This window comes from Haemaphysalis longicornis, unplaced genomic scaffold, assembly GCF_048455015.1.
Source record: "Haemaphysalis longicornis isolate Haplotype H1 unplaced genomic scaffold, Haemaphysalis longicornis Haplotype H1 scaffold_7, whole genome shotgun sequence".
NCBI classification, from domain to species: Eukaryota; Metazoa; Arthropoda; class Arachnida; order Ixodida; family Ixodidae; genus Haemaphysalis; species Haemaphysalis longicornis.
Window position 1 is genome coordinate 64,632,849 of NW_027526422.1, and position 17,297 is coordinate 64,650,145.

Consider the following 17,297-nt stretch of genomic DNA (forward strand, 5'->3'; position numbering starts at 1 on the left):
TGAAACGGGGTGAGGCACTGAAAAGTGTCAAAAGGCAAAAGTGATACTTAAGTCACATTTGTGAATGCAGGGTAGTGATTTTGCTTCTTTGGAGTGTCTTGTAGTGACTAAGTTCCCAGGAAAGCAGGAGGCGCAAATTAGGCACTTTTGCACTCTGAGATAAATCTTTTAAGGGTGAGTTTCACCATCACTTAAATCTAGCCTTTTGGTTCCGTTTCTGCTTCATTCACGCGAGCGTTAACTTGAAACCTGCATGTAGCGAAAATTTGGGAATTTTCGTCAACTTCGTTATATCCAGGTTTACCTGTATTGAAAACAAGGTTATCAGTGTCTTAACCTTCAAGTGGTGTGATCAAACAGAACTAGAGGCACCACTGCAACTGCCCAGGTGTTTTTCTTGGTGGTGGCTTTGGCCGGTGGCCACCAATCACACAAACAAGTCCCTGGTGACGTCATAAGGACCCAGCAAGAAAGCAGCTGGTGCATTGCCTTTGCTTCATCTGTTTCCTTGTTATATGAAATTACTGTTATCATCAGGACAAAGCAGTCGTTTTATTGAAACAAACTTGAATTTTGTCTTCACGGCCCCTTTAGGAGAAGTGGAGGTTGGAAGTTGCTTCTGTCACATGGCACACTGTTAAAGCATTTTTTAGGAAAAGTTTCATTTGTTGGCTCGTTTAATGCATGGTTGCTTTTTCACTCGCCTCCAGTCTGTGTGGGAAGGCCAACTTAATGGTGTGTACTCTTTGGAGAAATTGGGGGTGTAGGCTTTGCAGCAGAGCAATCTTTCCATCAGCACTTAGTGTACAAGGAAAAGAAAAAAAGAGTGCAACTGACTACATAATGACCTTTCAGGTTATAAAAAGTTTTAAAGCTTCCATTCAGCATTATTGGGTTGAGGAAAGTGAAGCTGGCATGTTTTTGATAGTCCCTGGCATTCCCAGTGTTGGGTTTTTTTTTAATGTAAAAGGGAGTAGATTCAAGGGTGAAACTTTGGGTGAGGAAATTTTGAAAGAAATCAATCATTATTTTTTTGCGCCAGGGGGGCCCACCAAATGTTTGGTCATCCTGAAATCAAACTATAACCCCTAAAATTCAGGTAATCATACTTTGCATTTGGCAGGCATTGTTACACAAAAATTTCTTCGATATAACTGCGGGAATCACGAAATGTAATGCACATTGTTGCTCCTTTTATCTGAAATACCTCGTCGGACCTTTTTGTAACGTGCACTGTTGTCGTGGTGAATCCCGAAGTGTGTGAGTGGTTTTTCTAGAGCGTTGGTTTGTTTGCCCGTCTTTTTCTCACTGCAGCTAGCGGAAATGGTGAGCCTGCATTTCTTGAGCTTGATGGAGGCACTGCTGGAATGCAACTCTACTGTGCTGGCGAGGGTAAGCATGACCTGAACAATGCTGTCGCTTTATATCTGTGTTTCAAAGTCGCTGCAGTTGTTGTTTCTAAATTATTTGTAATCATGTCGCCGTATCATCCTACTGATCATCCTCAAATTTCACCCTTTCAGCTTCTTCCCATGTGGACTCCTGTGCTGTACAGCTACCAGGGGCAGGTGCGTACACTCGTGCCAACCTTACAATTGGGGACACGGTGGCCACGCTGCCTTCCCACGCATTGCTGCTAACCTTTTTCACGGATGCTTTTAATACCAAGGGTGCGATCTCTCCTCCCTGCTCACTATGAGTCAGGGAACTTGATAGCATGTTTGAAAAATGCATGTTGCTTCTAGCATTTGAGTTGCGAGTGATGTGTGGTATATGTTTGTTTAGTGGGAGGTGCACAGTCGTTATACATAGCTTGAGAGAAAGTTAGCTTCCACTAAAACCTGTAGTAACTGAAACCTGGGCATACAAAGCTAGCCATTCTGCACTTAGCTCTCTCCTGTGTGTGGCCTGACATGCTAAAGAGAGGGCCGCGGTATTGGGCTGTCTTGCATGTGCACTGACACCCTAAATTAAGGACCACAGCATTAGGTTCTCTCCCATGTGTGCTTTAACACTCAAAACTAAGGACCCCAGCATTGAGTTGTCTCCTGTGTGTGCCCTGACACGTTGAAGGAGCCATGAAGACAAAACACAAGTTTGTGTTATTTGAAAGATTTTGTGTTTTATAGTGCCCCCAGCGCTTGTCTGAATGCAAACGATGCTTTATTCACTGAGAAATTAATTATTCAAGTTAAAATTTTGATTTTCCCGCTAAATCGTGCGTTTTTGTGGTCTGCAATGACATCACAGGGCCTTGTTTACCGTTAGTGAACCTAGATGGCACCACCACACCGCAGCAAGCCGTTTTGTGCCTTTTGTTTGTTTGTGAATGTATTTGTACGTGCTTGTTTTGTTCATGGAGACAATCATTTCGTGAAACGTGGTGCTCGTTCGACAAATACAGTCACGTAAGACATCGTCGCTTGCGTCAATCGGCCAGTGTCGTCTGAAACAACCCCAAAGCCTTGCAGTCCTGTGCAGCTAAACCAAGCATAGTGCGCGCAGTACCAACAGCAGCATACACATCTGTACTTCTGTGTTTACGTGTGCTTTCGTAACTTCCACTGTTTGACCCACCATTCTTAGGGCTTTCAAAAGAATGTGCCCTAAATTTAAGCGCAATTAGCTCGTTCGGCAAGCTTATAAGCTCTGCCTAATTTGCGTTTGTTTTTGCCGCCCTCCACCAATCGCAGAGCTGTCTGGTACGACATCATAGGTTCTGTTGCGGGAAATGAGCTATGGGTCATACCACAAGCTGCATGCAGCACTGGGGAGGTTGCATTGTTGTCAATAGAGCGTCCACTGAGGACGCCTAAATCACCGTGAAGGGGGTGTTGAAAAGACCTTTCAGTCTCCCCTCTTGGCAGGTGGAACCACGTAGGCCCCGGCGCCTGTTCTCGCTTTCCTTTGCGGCGAGTTAGGCCCTCTCAGTGGGCGCTCTGTTAACAACAATGTAGCCTCCACAGTGCTGCATGCAGCTTGTGGTATGAACTATAGTGGGTCGCATGGCCATTCCCTTTCTTCCTAGTTATGTAGCTTATTTGAGTGAAGGTTACGTTAAAAGTGGTGTCAGTATGATTCTAACGAGGCAATCTTTTGAATTAACCAAACTTGTGTTTTCTCTTCATGGTTCTTTAAGCTGAAAGCAACAGCATTGACTTCTCACCTGTGTGCGTCCTGACCAGCTAAGATAAGGACCACTGCACTTAGCTCTCTCCTGTGTGTGTCCTGACTCACTAAACTGAGGACCACAGCATTGAGCTTTCTCGTGTGCGCACTTTGATAACCTAAATTAAAAACCACAGCATTGAGTTCTCACCTGTGTGTGTCCTGATGTGTTATTTAAAAAATGGCACAAAAACGGGATGAAAGGAAGGGAGCCACTCAATGCAAGGACTAATGAACAACTGAGCACTGTTTATTGCAGCAAGAAAATCTGCGTAAAAAATTTCACCATCTTCCCGTAGGGGAACCCTGAGTAGAATGCGAAGCAGCCATGGGGTCGACTCAAGTTCCCATTAGTTTTCAGTTCGATCGCGGCGTTGCGGGAGGAGAATAAGGGGAGCGGAGCGCGCGCGCGTCACTTATACCGCGGAGCTACAGTGGCGCCCCCAGCGGAGTATGCAGCGGCTACCGTAGCACCTCTAACCCTAAGCTGCTTCGCATTATCGCGCGCGGAGCCGCAGGTGTTGCCACTCGTTGCGCAATCCCTTAGAGGAGAGGAGAGGAGGAATGCCGGAGAGGAGAGGAGCTTCGGAGAGGAGAGGAGGAATGCCGGAGAGGAGAGGAAATGAGACAAGGAGAGGAGAGAAGGGGGAGGAGGATGCGCATGCGCAGTGGGGGTGTGGACGCCGCATAATGGCGGAGGGAACAGGCGTGACCATAAGCTGCTCCGCATCTAAAATGTGAATCAAGCATAGACAGGACATTTTGACAGCAAAATGATCGAAGCAGAGGGGTTACATCATGTCATCTGTCATGTGTTGATTCAACATTTGCACCGCACCGTGCATGCCTTCCGTGTTGCAGTTGCCAAGCCAGCTGAAGGTACGACTGCAGGCATGTCTCGACTGGCTCCCACCAGTGCAGACTAGAGAAGAGGCCACCTTTGTGAGCAGCAACTTCCTGAAGTGGCTACAACGGATCCAGTTCAAGATGGGCCAGATCGAGCTCCAGTCCTCAGCCGCCACTCAGTTCTACTCAGTCTGAATTCCGCTCCTCCCTCCTGGTTTCTCGCATGTAGGGGGAGCCACTCTCGCCTACGTGAGGTGTCCCAGCTATATTGTTACAGGGCTTCGATTTTCTAGGGGACATGTGCGGTGCATGCCTTGGGAGGACCAGTTATCTGGCATCGAAAGGCTGCGTGAATGTACAAGACCGATTGCATTGACGTAGTGATCTTTGACTTTGTTTCTACATCTAGATAAAAAAAATACGTGAAACAGAATTCGTAACAGCATTGCAGACTTGGGAGTAAATTCACTGGGTGAATTGCTGAACACAGAAAGGCCAGGCTAAAACATGGGATTGTTTTTAAAAAATTCACCTGTTTTATTGATTCTGCATTTATTTGTCGGCTTCATAGATATTTTCCTATAGCTATTAAAACTGCAGTGCATCTTGTCAATCCATTTTTCTCCCATGTTTGGGTATTTGGCTCCTATATTTCTGCCATGCTGCCGCCCAAAAGCTAAGCTGCGTTGTTGCGAGCACACGGTGAGAAGGTAAATGATTTTTGGGCAGGTACTTATTTATTCTCTTCATACTGTCAGCCCTCACTTGAGGGTCATACAAGGGAAGGAGTACAATAGTGAATACAGACAGAAAACAGAAAAATGGGCGATTGCAAAGAAATGCATGCGAGAAAGCAGAACTGGCATTGGTTCAGGCCTCACTGAAATAAGCACAAAGTTCACAATGAAAAAAATTGAACGTCTGCACTATTAACAACGTGGCGTGGTGAACGATTCCATTCTATAACATACAGAAAAAATGACCACCGGAAAACGTCGGTGCAAGCCTTAAAAGGGTGTGTCATGACTCAATCTTGCGCTGTGCTTACCTGGAAGGTGTGTGTGCTCGTCTCTAAAAATTTTTAATCACCTTTGGATTATAGAAAATAATGTCGAAAAATTTTTGTTTTTGTCTTCTAATCCGTGAGAGTTGTTTGAAAAGCAGTCACCATGTACTGTGCCTACGGCACAGTCTGGGTGGGAGTGAACCATTTTGCACCTGTTAGTGCTACGCTTCTGTCGTAGGATCTGCTGAGGGTGCTGACATTGCTTGTTGCAAGTGTTTTTTATCATTTTTTTCGGCGATCACAGATTTTGTCGCGGCGTGCATGTCAGCAGCAAAGCCCTGAGCTACGCATCGTGGGCCATTTACCTTGGTCACGACCTGACTCTGGTGTCTGGAAGCTTGCTACCCATGAAGGCCTTGTTAAAAGTGTGTTAGTAGTAGTTGCATTGCTCTCTCTAGACTTGTGTAGGTCAGCAAACTGTATCTGCATTCCACATGTGCAGTAGTCGCGCCTCTTGTGCGGTCTTATGCAACCTCGGCTGTTAGACGTTCAGTAGCTTGTGCTTTTTGCCAGTGGTGTCTTGTAGGACTATTCAAGCTTTCCTGGCGAGAGCTGTGCCACTTTCTCATAGTGTCAGGAATGGCAGGTGTTGGAGAAAGAAAGCTACGCGGGATGAATTTGCTACGCAAGGACTGTTTCAATGCTGTGGGGGATTTCGTGGGTGCAACAGGGCCTGGCTTTGATGCAGGTGTAAATTATGCCGGAATAGAAGGATGAGTGTGGCTGCAGTGAAATGCAGGTGATCAGGATGGTGTAAGCAGGGAGGTTTAGTGGTGGGTGCAGGGGGGAGAGACCTCCGAGTCAACACCATACGCCAATTACAAGCAAAATGCTGACCGTGCTAGCGGAATGAACTGTGCCAACTATCGTGTGAAAAATCTATGAGATTGCTTCATATTTCAGATTCCTGAGATAACTTACAGCTTCTTGGCTATTATTTTGTTTAGTGACTTATAATGAAGACACTCGTATCTTTACCCAAAGGTAAAGTGGCTGCATTTAAGTTTAGAAAAAGAAATCAGTCAGGTAAACTGGGAGCTTAATTTCCGAGGTATGCATCGTGTGCTTTGATATTTGGTGGATCTGGCTCTCTTTAATAAATACTGCATCTTGCCCGTTTTATCAGTTCATCAGCATTTACTTGCTCCGCTTGCAAAATGCGAAGTGTAAAGTTTAGTTACTGATGTAGGCAGCCATATTTCAATAGCACAGCGCAAGAAAAATCCATCTGCACCAAAAATGCTGGAGGGGCTACTTTTTCAGCGTACAAATGAACATTTTAGTAACTTAAAGGGAAAGACAGCCGATTTTTGTGGCGTTTATGTTGTCTATCCCAAATGAAAGGCCATAACTTGCGACCCCTTGAACCGAAACAGTTTTCCTGATAGGGCCCTGGAACGTTTCAAAGGGGAATGTTTAGGTCTACCAGCCTTGCTTATGCTGCGAAAATGGATGCCGGAAGCCATGACAGTGAGCCGTGAGGCAACATACTTTTAACTGTGCGTTGGATGGAAAGATGTATTTACAGACTTGTCCCCGCCTTAACAATAATATTGTGCACTCTTTCCTGCTCCTTTATTGCAGTTTTTGAATTATGCATTGAAACCGACAAAGTTGTTTTTATACGTATGGTGGTGTCATGTTGAGACACTTTCGTGGTGCTACATTTCAGATGTCGGAAAGTTTAGTGCCAAATTAGAATTATTTCTGCTGGTTTATTGAGAAATTCCTTGTGGTTGCCCCCTATATAAAATGCTGGCTTTCATACGAGCTAAAGAACATAGACTCCACAAAAATCGGTTGTCAGTCCCTTGGTTGCCCCATATATAAAATTCTGGCTTTCATACGAGCTAAAGGATATAGGCTCCACAAAAATCGGTTGTCTGTCCCTTTAAGGGCATTTTCATTTTTTCATTCCTGTTGGATGGGAGGACCCCGGGGGGGGTGCAACAATCAACCACTTGGCTTTCAGCTGAGTGCCATGCCAATAAAATATTAGAGCAGTGAACAAGCACAGAAATGGTTTGTATTTGTTGTAAGTCACTCAAGCCGTATTGGAACTGAAGCATGCAATGTTAATCAAACACTATTAGAGTAGAGAGCTTTGCACTTGCGTGGCCAAACGAGCTCATACTGTTTGTCGTTAGCAGTGCGGAAATGCGTGCAATGTTAGTATTGCTGTTTCTGGGAAGGGGGTTTTCACTCTTTGTTGTTGCATTGTTCACACCTGTTGGAGGTTGCACGAAAGCACCGGTTTGACCAGTCACAGACTGTCACTATGCAAATGTTATGGCACTTTCTATTGCGAGTGATGCGACCGATCGCTTACCTGGCAGTTGTACCAGCAGTAGCTGCTTGAAGCAAACTGAAATAAATGTTTAGTCCAAACTCTTTTTTTGTTTGTAGACCTCAATACATGGGTGCACGGTGTATGGCATTTTCATTTGCAGTGATTGTGTCTTAACCTTGGGTCTGTCTACATTGCTCTCAGTGCTGTTCGGTGTGTGCTGAATTTTGATCCTTTGGCTCAAAGAAAGAATGTGGGGATGTTTTACTGAAGGGCAGTTTGCCTTGTTCTCATGAAAATGTAATACATATTCCACCAAGCACCAAATCCCCTGGTGCAGCGGGAAAGAGCAAGCTGTTACTATCTCTGGACAAAAAAGAAGCCAGGATAGGGTGGGTGCCATAGCTTCCCATAACCTCCTCGGCTGAGAATCTTAAGAACCGGGAAGGGGATTGGCTGTGCGCCGTACTCATATGGCCTCGCCATCGTGAGAACAGGAGGATCAGCAGGTAACCAAAAAGATGCAGTGCAAGAAGCAAATGGCGTGTGTAACTCAGGAATACCTCAGGTGCTGCAAATTCTCATGCACGCCGGAGAAATTTGAACTATTGCTGCTATATGCAAGTACAAAAAGAAGACGGCCACAAGAAACACCGGACACCAAAATTAGCTTTGGTGGGCAGGGATACTTGAAGTGTGCCACACATGCTTGGCCTTGTCATACAAAAAGGAAAGCCGAGGGAGTGGGACTGTAGAGGGTACAAAAACCACGAGGCTGTTTGTCCGCCTTAAAGAAGAGTGGCCAACAGGCGATATGGCCTCAAAGAAGACTTCATCCGGTCAGCCTCATCAGCATTCATGCATGGCATGCTCTATGCTGGTATCAAGAATGGGGAAAAAGTCTAGGATAACACTGCCATTTGGGAAACTTTCAAGCTATGAGGTTATCGTGGCGATTCTACACAGGAGCTACTCAAGATGGTGGTCTACAAAACCTGGAACAAGCTGGTGAGGGTGCAAAGTATCAACCAACCAATGCTAACTACCTCGGGCTCTGCCTCGCTAGTAAAGCAAGATACGCTGCCAAACTAAAGATGCGCCATCGGAGATGCATGCTCATGAGAGTAAGGGAAGATGTAGGTCTCAAACATAGTTCGGAACAAATATGCATCCCAAGTACACCCAGTGCTGGTTGGCAAGAGCCAAGGCAGCGCACAAAATGCTGGGGCGAAGACAAGACCGAAAGGAGTAAATACACAGATGAAGCAAAATATAATGGCAATACAGTAAAACCTCGTTACAAGAGACACTCAAGGGAACCAAAAAACGTGTCTCTTGTAACCAAGGTCTCTTGTATGCAATGTTGCTCACATGGCGAACATAGGAAAACTAACCAAAGCGCTTCCATTTAAATGTCTCTTATAGCCAAGTGTCTCTTGTAACAAGGTTTTACTGTAACTACTACGCAGTAAGCACAATTGGCGAAGAAAGGAGGCAGGCGATGACGTGGCAACACTGCTAGCTCGACACATCACAGGAGTAAATAAACGGCAATTCATGGTAGCTATAACGGGGTACGCACTGTCGTAACTGACTCGCAAAAGGCCTGCACAAGATTTCAAGAAGGTACAATCAACTACATGGCCCTGACGCTTCTACAAAATTACACCTTAGCAGGGGGTGGAATTCTCAGATTTGTCCGTTCCATGTCCGTTTCAGATGTCCGTTTGGAATGAGCCCCGATTGGCTGAAAGCAGACGACCAGGTGTGACGCAGCACAAACGAGGCGGGGCATCGGTTTCTGTGCATGTTGTTGGTCAGGGGTTTTGCAAGTGCGACTGTGTCATGACTGAAATGGACGGCAAACAAACATTTTTGAAATGGACAAACTCAGAATTCGGCCCCTGATGGCTACCTGCTGAGAATGCCCGAGTGCACCAGTAACCTTGCAAGGAAACCTCACGGCACACGCTTCTTCGCAAGGGCAAGTACAGTCGTCAAAAGTGTTAACAATAAAGACCTATGCACAGAATGGCAGCTTATGATAAGTTACTGATGCATCTTCAGCGGCTGATAATCGGCACTCTTGGGCCTGACCTGCATATGGCGGCTAGCACATGCACACAACCTCGCTTACGAGTCCGGACACTATCGTAAGCTGCTGCGCCGTGCATAGGCTGGCACCTTGTTAACACTTTTAATACACGGGAACGAGCATAGGCAAGATTTTGTCTTGAGGGGGGCAGACCTGTTGTGTTGTAGCGGAAAGGACAGGGGGAAGGGGTTGTACTGGTTGTACTGGCTTGGGGGGGATCGTTCAAGTGCCCATTCTGCACTCTTTGTTGACGCCCACGTACACGGGCTATTCTTGCAGAAAGCTGTATTTGAATCTCTAGTACTTTTTCTAGCTCTAGAAACTGTTGATCGAGGCTTTCATGGGACGAGGCGTGGTAACGCGGGTGCAGCGATGAGGAGAGGGAATAGCCTGCCGAGGGGGAGAGTAAGGGAGAGTATTTATTGAACGGATAATATTTTCATGGCGAAGTAAGCGCCAAGCTCAGGTGCAGCGTAGTGGGGAGAGGGGGAGCGGGCGTTACGCGGATGCAAGGCGCGGGAGAGAGCACGTGCTGAACACAGGTGGGTGGAATCGAGAGGAGTGGAATCGGCCAATTGGAGAACGCGCGTCTAACAGATGGTTTGGAGGAGCGCGGTCGCCTCTCGAATGTTCCGAAAATGGGCGAGGTCGCTCACTCTCTGGAACAAGAAGCCGTCTGTTGGGAGCGCCAGTGAGAGTTGGGGTGCAACCGGGAATCGATCTGCTGGCTGTGAGAATTTTTCTATAAAGCTTAGACTTGCGATCAGGTAACGCCAGAGAGCTTCGCTGTAAAAATCAGCGTTCGCGATGCTAAGTCAGCGAAGCTGGGCCAGTTTTTTTTTGTGTGTGTGTTCATATAGCCAATTTTGATATTTCATTGGTCCGGTTCCCTTTTTTGCTTTACGTATTCGCTGCCTTGTGTTAGTACACATGCAAGCTGGCATTTTCCTACTTCCAGCTCAGTCCATTTTTCTGAAAGCTGGGGGCTCCCTAAAAACTGCTGCCCAAGTCGCCTAGCCTGTGTAGTGTAAATTGTAGTTCCGATATTTACCACTCCAAAATGTACTAATTTTAGCTAGCGTTGAAAGTTCCCTGTTTGCAGCAACCCTGCAGCCTTTTCCACATGGTGCCTTTCCCCAGCCGAACCTCCAGTACTGTGCAGACCATGAAATCCCTACACATTCACGGACACCAAAATTTGACGAAAGTCGCAAATAACTGTGTTCCTTCTTTTTTTTCAATCCTCCTCCTCCGCCTTCCGCTTCTTCTATTTTTTTATTCGTCATCGTCATGATGACAAACCGCCCTGATTCCGCTGGCCCCAATGGACCTCTCCCTGCATGTAAATACTGTGACGTACGTCACGAAGCGCACGTGCGTGACGGGTGGCGCCTGCTGGCTGGCAGCAGGGTTGGCAGCAGTGGTTGGCAGCAAGGATTTATGCACCCCCCCCCCCCCCCCACCAAAGGATTTCGACACCCCCCGAAAAAGATTTCACACCAGCACACCGTCCAGCAATTCATACGCCCCCCCCTCCCCCCAACCTCCAAAACTCCCGTAGGAGAACTTCGACAACTTCCCAAAATCGAAATGCTGGAGAAACCCTGTATGGCAGAGACAAAGAAAACATTTTTAAATGCATAGCATTTTAGTAACTCACAATGTCACGCGGCGTTGGCGTGCCTTGTCGTAGTCCGCATGCGCGTCTTGTCGTAGTCCGCAAGCGCGCCTTGTCGTAGTCCGCAGCCAGGAAGACATAACAGTTTCCGGCGCCCGGTTTCGAACCCATGACGCCGCGGGCGGAACGCAAGGTGCCCGGCGCACTACCGACCGAGCCACGAAACCGACACAGATTTCGATGCACCGAAAGCGCCTTATATCCTTCACTCATTTCTCGTTTGTTTCGAAAGCGCCACAAGTTGTCCCGCGCCTCCAAAAGATGGCGACACGGGTCCCGCGATCGAGAGATACGACTTGCCGGCGCACCCCCTCGGAAATGCTGTGCATTTTATCGTGCCCCTCGCGAGGGGGATGTCTTTTTATTTATTCAGCATTCTGATCCGTTGAAGCTAGCCCACGTCGCCATGCAAAAGCTCTGTAGATGACAGAGTACGATACTAGCGCCTTGTATTAATTATATTTTATTTCACGAAACACACCGCACATTCTAGGAACGGATCATTTTATCTTTTCAACTTTGCCGCTCAGGTCCTATTCTAGGTAATCAACCGGTTATAGTAAAGGCTGCAGTCAGTCCAGAACTCACCATGGTCCCTCCCAGGCGTAATCTTGCATTTGTTTTCCACATATGTACCTATCGCACGGAATTGAGCAGTCCTCGGACAACCAGCTCGCGTACTACCTGCGAGTGAGGCCGAGAATGATCCGTTCTTCCCGCGCCCGCCCCCAAAATCGATGGTTCTGCGCCTTGTTTTACAATGCATTGAAAGAGACAAAAAAAAACTGTGGTTGATTCCTCTCTGATAGGAATCGGTAAAATCGGCTGTCTTGTGGGTGTGCTTGGTGAGCGACGTCCTGCTGGCGGGTCGCTTCGGTAAAGTTGTACTGGCGTCATTTCCGTGAAGGATATGACGTCAGTGAAATCTTGGTGTATCATGGCATGAAACACTTTCGTGTTAAAATATAAAACCCGAAAACAAAGTACAACGTACTCCCAGCTTCCCCGCAAGACGACCCTGTGTGCAGGCGTGCACCCTTTACAGACCGCTTGCTTCGTTGAACTGGCGTCACTTCCGTGACGGATACGACGTCATTGAAATATTTGCGTGTCCAGGAATAAAACACTTTCGTGTTAAAACGTACCACAAACGTCATCACGGCAATGTGGCACATACAACGTGCCACAAAGTCGGGACACCGAAAATGCGAACGTACCGGGTATGCAAGTGCGCACGCGAGCGGAACGAAACTTAGTTTTTCGCACCGTTTCTAGGACCCTCGTTACACCGCTATGATGTAACAGAAAAGTGGCGCGGTAACTCCCAGCAGAATGCTGAATACAATCGTCACAGCAAACCGGCAGGCGTGGCAAACCACACGCGGCCGTAGGCCGCTCCGTGCTTGTGAATGTTTACGGCCGCGCGTTCGAGCAAAGCCGGTCGTGGTTCAAGCGATCCAACGTCTTCGTCTCGCCTCGCTTTGAACAGCCACAGCGGCAGTACTTCCACGATAAAAGGCTGGGAGGGCAACGCTGGGAAAAAAAAATTAGCCCCATCTTCCCGAAGGGAACGCTGAGTAGATGCGGAGCATCTCGTGGTTCCGTTGTGTTTCCATTGTGTTCCGCTCAGCGTTAGTTTGTGGGGTGGTGCTGACGCTTGCTTGCGCCAACCCACTAACTGACGGGACCCGCCGCGGTGGCTCAGTGGCTAAAGCCCGTTCTACATGGAGCGAATTTCGCCTGCGAATCAGCTGGAACGAACATTTTTCGCGATTTTCGCATTTCAGATGCGCCTTGTTTGCAGACTGAATTAAGTTTGCCACCAGCAAAGGTTGTTGTGATTTTAACAAAGGTGGTTTTATTTTACTTTCTTGGCAAGTTATTTCTGCCTGGTTTGCAGTTTATTTGCGGTTTTATATAAGAATCGCCAATTCTTTATCAATATACGCACACGCAGCAGAGAAGACAAACGTTTTGGTGTGCCCGCGCTTTTGTCGCGCTCATACAAGCAACGCCATCTGGTTTCCAAGCGTGCAAGTGGTGCCGAGCTGTGCTCCTATTGGCCGCAGGTCCGGCCCCTCTACGCCGCACACGCCGCACGAGCGGCGTTTGCTCGACCGCTTCAAATGTTTGGCACTTTGCCGCAGCAACGAAAAAAGGTGTTTTTGCCGCACGAGCGGCGCCGCAGCAGCGAATTCGCAGGCGAAATCGCTCCATGTAGTACGGGCTTAAGGCGTTGCGCTGCTGAGCACGAGGTCGTGGGCTCGATTCCCGGCCGCGGCGGCCGCTTTTCAGATGGAGGCGAAAAGCAAAAACGCCCGTGTGTACGAGATTTCGGCACACTTTAAAGATCCCCAGGTGGTCAAAATTAATCCGGAGCCCTCCACTACGGCGCGCCTCATCACCTGCGTTGCGTCGGCGCGTTAATTAAACCCCCACAATCAATCAACTAACTGACGGGACTGTTGCTTCCATCACACTTCATCGGAAGAACGGAGTGAAGTGTGGAGTCAACCGCAGCAAGCGCTGAACTGAACGCGCGCAGCGCGCTACCCGATTTACATTCAAGGTTGAAGGAGAGGAGACGAGAGGAGGAGAGATGCGCAAGCGCCGAGCATGCGCCGCGAAAGCAGAAGCGAGAACGCGGGAGAAGCGAAAGCGAAGTGCACGCAGCTGGTACGAGAGAAGAAGTCACAGAACAGGGAGGATTTTAGAGAAGCAAAGGTCTAGCTTTGCCTGTAGTGCCAGAAAAAGCGTAGTGGCGGCGTCGTGAACTACCCAGTACGCCCGCTTGATGGCGCTGTAAACACGGCTTTGTAAACATGGCGGATGCTTTTTGCACAGGCCGCTTGAGCTCCTTAATAACATGGCTGCCCTCGCACGGCGGCGCGTGTTTCCGTCTCCAAAACGCTGTAACGCCAAAACTTCCGGTGACGTCACACAAAAATAAAAAACAAAAAACAAATACGCAGAAGCCGTTTATGCATTAAGTAGTAACAAGGATACTCATAAAAAGTAAAAATATTGCTGCGCGTGTAAGCATTTGCATCGAAACGTTTCACGCATTAACGAAAGTGGGGCGGATAGAAGCTCTGGGGCGGATGCGCCACGAGCGCCTACTAGTGGCACTAGTGGTAGAAAGCACCCGTAAAAAAAAAAAAAAGAAACAATGGCGTTTTCTGATGTGTGCGATTCGTCCCACGAAGTTTGTGTAGGAACTGTACGAATGTAGTGCATCATAAGGCTCTAAAGTCGTCTGTGCCGTGTGTGTCTTGCCAAGTCGTCATTTGTGCGTGAGGAAGTCGTGGTGGGCTGTTTTTACTCGTAGCGTCGTCACCTATCTCCTGCCGAGAACGTCCTGGCTTTATTTGTTGCTGGTGTGATGTGTGTCTGTGTAAAATCTCCCTGATGGAATTTGAGTGGCTTTGTTCTACGACAGCAGTGGTGACAAGCTACAAACGTTCTTTTTCTGGCTGTGAACATGGGCTCACCCGACGTTAAACGTGAGGCCTACGTAGCTGGTGTTACAACTCACATTCTAGTTCACTCTAATGACAACGGAAGGTATCCTTTACGGAGTGGTTTGGCAGGTTGCTCTGGGCGGTAGTACAATCGGAGCAACGATGCGTTTTTATCCTGTACACAATCGTCTGAGACTGCGTATCTTACAAACAAAGCACTATGAACGAGCGCGAATATTGTTCAGGTAATCAAATGCGCTGGCGTTATATAGAGTGTTTCATGACTGCTATGGACTATGGTTGTTCGTAAGCATAAGTAGTTATGTCGGCTGTACAGATGCACTGCACTGCACATCGTGTGTGTGTGTGTGTGTGTGTGTGCGTGCGTGTGTGTGTGTGTGTACGCATATTACAGAGGTGGTGCCACATGTTGGCATCTACGGATAATATGGTGGCACCTGGTGCTTCTGCGAGCCACTACATCTTTCCCTCCCGGGGAACAAACAATCATTAGACTAGACAGTCCTGTCTGTACAAATCACCAATACGGTCACTGTTTGTGTGCAGAAATCACCAATACAGTCACTGTCTGTATGAGCCCTGACAGCTGTCGAATCACTGCACGTAATCTTGGAAGTGCACTGGAGGTCTGCGATTTCTCCTGGGCCGGTCAGGTGGTGGCCCTGGCATTGAGTCCATTTCCCTCTACCGGTGCACTGCACTCCTCAGTGCCAGAGCCTGGAGCCAGACTTTGTGGCTGCGAACCTTGCGGCTGTGGTGGGCTCGGTGGCACATGTGATGGTACAGCGCGTGAAGACTCAAGTTGATCTGCGGGTGAACTCGCAGGTTGTGTTTGTGGCGGACCCCCAGGTGCAGTGATCCAAGTTTTCGATGGTGCAGCTGTACTTTGGTAGTCCGTCAACAGGGGCATGTTGTACGTGCAAGAGTTGTCCTTAGTTTCTTGCCCTGGTGATGCCTCTTTTGGTACCGCTGATAGCTGTGAAGCGTTCCAAGTTAGACCGTCTTCCAGATAGAAGGACCAGCGGCCAATTTTTTTGAGGATTTTTAATAGTGGTCCATAACTTGGAGCCAGGAACTGGCCCAGGAACTGGTTTCTTCACTCGTATGTAGGTGCCAACTTGGAATTTGGGGACTCTTGCAGCTTGCTGTTGCTCAGCGTATGCCTTACTTTTTCGTTCACACTCTGGGACTCTTTTTCCTAGCGGGCTCATCTCCCGTGAAGGATTTGTGCTGAAGTCAGCTGACCAATGACGTCCAAAGAAGTTCTCATGTGTCGGCCATGTAGAAGAACGGCCAGGGAGAGACCGGTGGTGGTGCGAGGGGTGGCTCTGTATACTCCTAAGTACTCAGTCACAGTTTCCTTCACTGGACGCTGCTCGAGCAGAGCCAGTTGAATGTATGACTTCAGTATACGATCAAATCTCAACGAGACCACTTGCCTTTGGGTTTTACACGGCAGAAAAGATGTGGTTGATTCACGGTCTTCAAGGAAGGACTCAAATTCCCTTGATGTGAAGTCGACCATGAACAGACACTATTTCAGTAGGGTAACCCTCACGTACGAAGAGTGCTAGAAGCAACTTCGTCACCGTGTGAGTGGTAGCGTCAGTGCAAAAAGCCACTTCTGGCCATTTTGAAAAATAATCAACTACTTAAATGGCAAATCAGTAGTCTCCAGGTGCACGCTGAAAAGGAGCAACAACGTCAATAGCTATCTTGTCCCAAGGTTTTTCAGGAAGAGGAATTGGCTGAAGTGGTGTGGGTGAGATCTTGGCACTTTTTTCCGCGTGCTGACAAACGGAACTGCGGATATCTGTTTCATCATGTTTGACTAACCCTGGCCATCATACTTCTCTTGTAGGCATTGTTTGGTTTTCACGATACGAGGGTGGGATTTGTGAGCCAGCTGGACAAAAGTTGCTGTGAGCTTGACAGGAACTACGATGCGCTTAGTACGGAAGAGCATGCCATCAACTGCTGTCAACTCCTTTTGGACTTCATAGTATGGAGTCAGCTTAGGTGCCTGATTCTTGCGGGGCGGCCACGATGTCTGCACGTAACGGGAAACTTCTCGTAGACTGTTATCCTCCACTTTCGCTTGTCTCAGTTCATCTTGACGTACAGACGTCACCAGAGACACTATTTCTTCAGGCTCGCGTGGTTTCGTGGTGGGCGGTGACAACTTGTTTGAGTGCTGTGGATGCATTTCGGGGCGTAGCATTTTGGGGCCTTGTCAACGTTTTACTTGGTTTGTGTCAATGTTTGGCCACAGTAAGGCAGTGTAATTCTGTGCCCACAATCTGGAGGCCAAAAGCTTGTACGGCATCAATACCCAGAAGTGATGTTCCACTTGGGTAATGTGGAAAGTCACTACAGCTGTTTCCGATTTGTGCACAGTGAGGGCAGGGAACTGTCCACACACAGGAATTTGTCGACGTGAAAAATCCAGTAATGTTAGTTGCGATTTCTTCAGCTCAGCTTGGTCTCTGAGCAGGTTCTGAAAGCTTTGTTCTCCCATTATCGATACAGCTGAGTCAGTGTCCACTAAAAATTTTATGATGTGCCGGGGTGATGCCAGAGAAACAGGTTGAACCCCGACATCAAAGTAGACACCCGTACGCTTAATTATCAGTGTGAACAGTAAGAATGTTCATGACACTCTCAGCGTCTTCCTC

The 17,297-nt window shown here is 47.8% G+C and overlaps 1 protein-coding gene across 1 annotated transcript in view; it reads left to right on the forward strand.

Annotated features, from left to right (window-relative positions):
* Unc79 (UNC-79 domain-containing protein) overlaps nucleotides 1-7,471 on the forward strand; it is a 109,710-nt gene extending 102,239 nt beyond the window's left edge. Inside the window, exons 57-59 of the mRNA XM_077677602.1 lie at nucleotides 1,315-1,392; nucleotides 1,524-1,568; nucleotides 4,030-7,471. Of these exons, the coding sequence (XP_077533728.1) occupies nucleotides 1,315-1,392; nucleotides 1,524-1,568; nucleotides 4,030-4,209 (303 nt within the window). The 3' untranslated portion in view covers nucleotides 4,210-7,471. The remainder of the gene's footprint in view (nucleotides 1-1,314; nucleotides 1,393-1,523; nucleotides 1,569-4,029) is intronic.
* The last annotated feature ends 9,826 nt before the right edge of the window (nucleotides 7,472-17,297 follow it).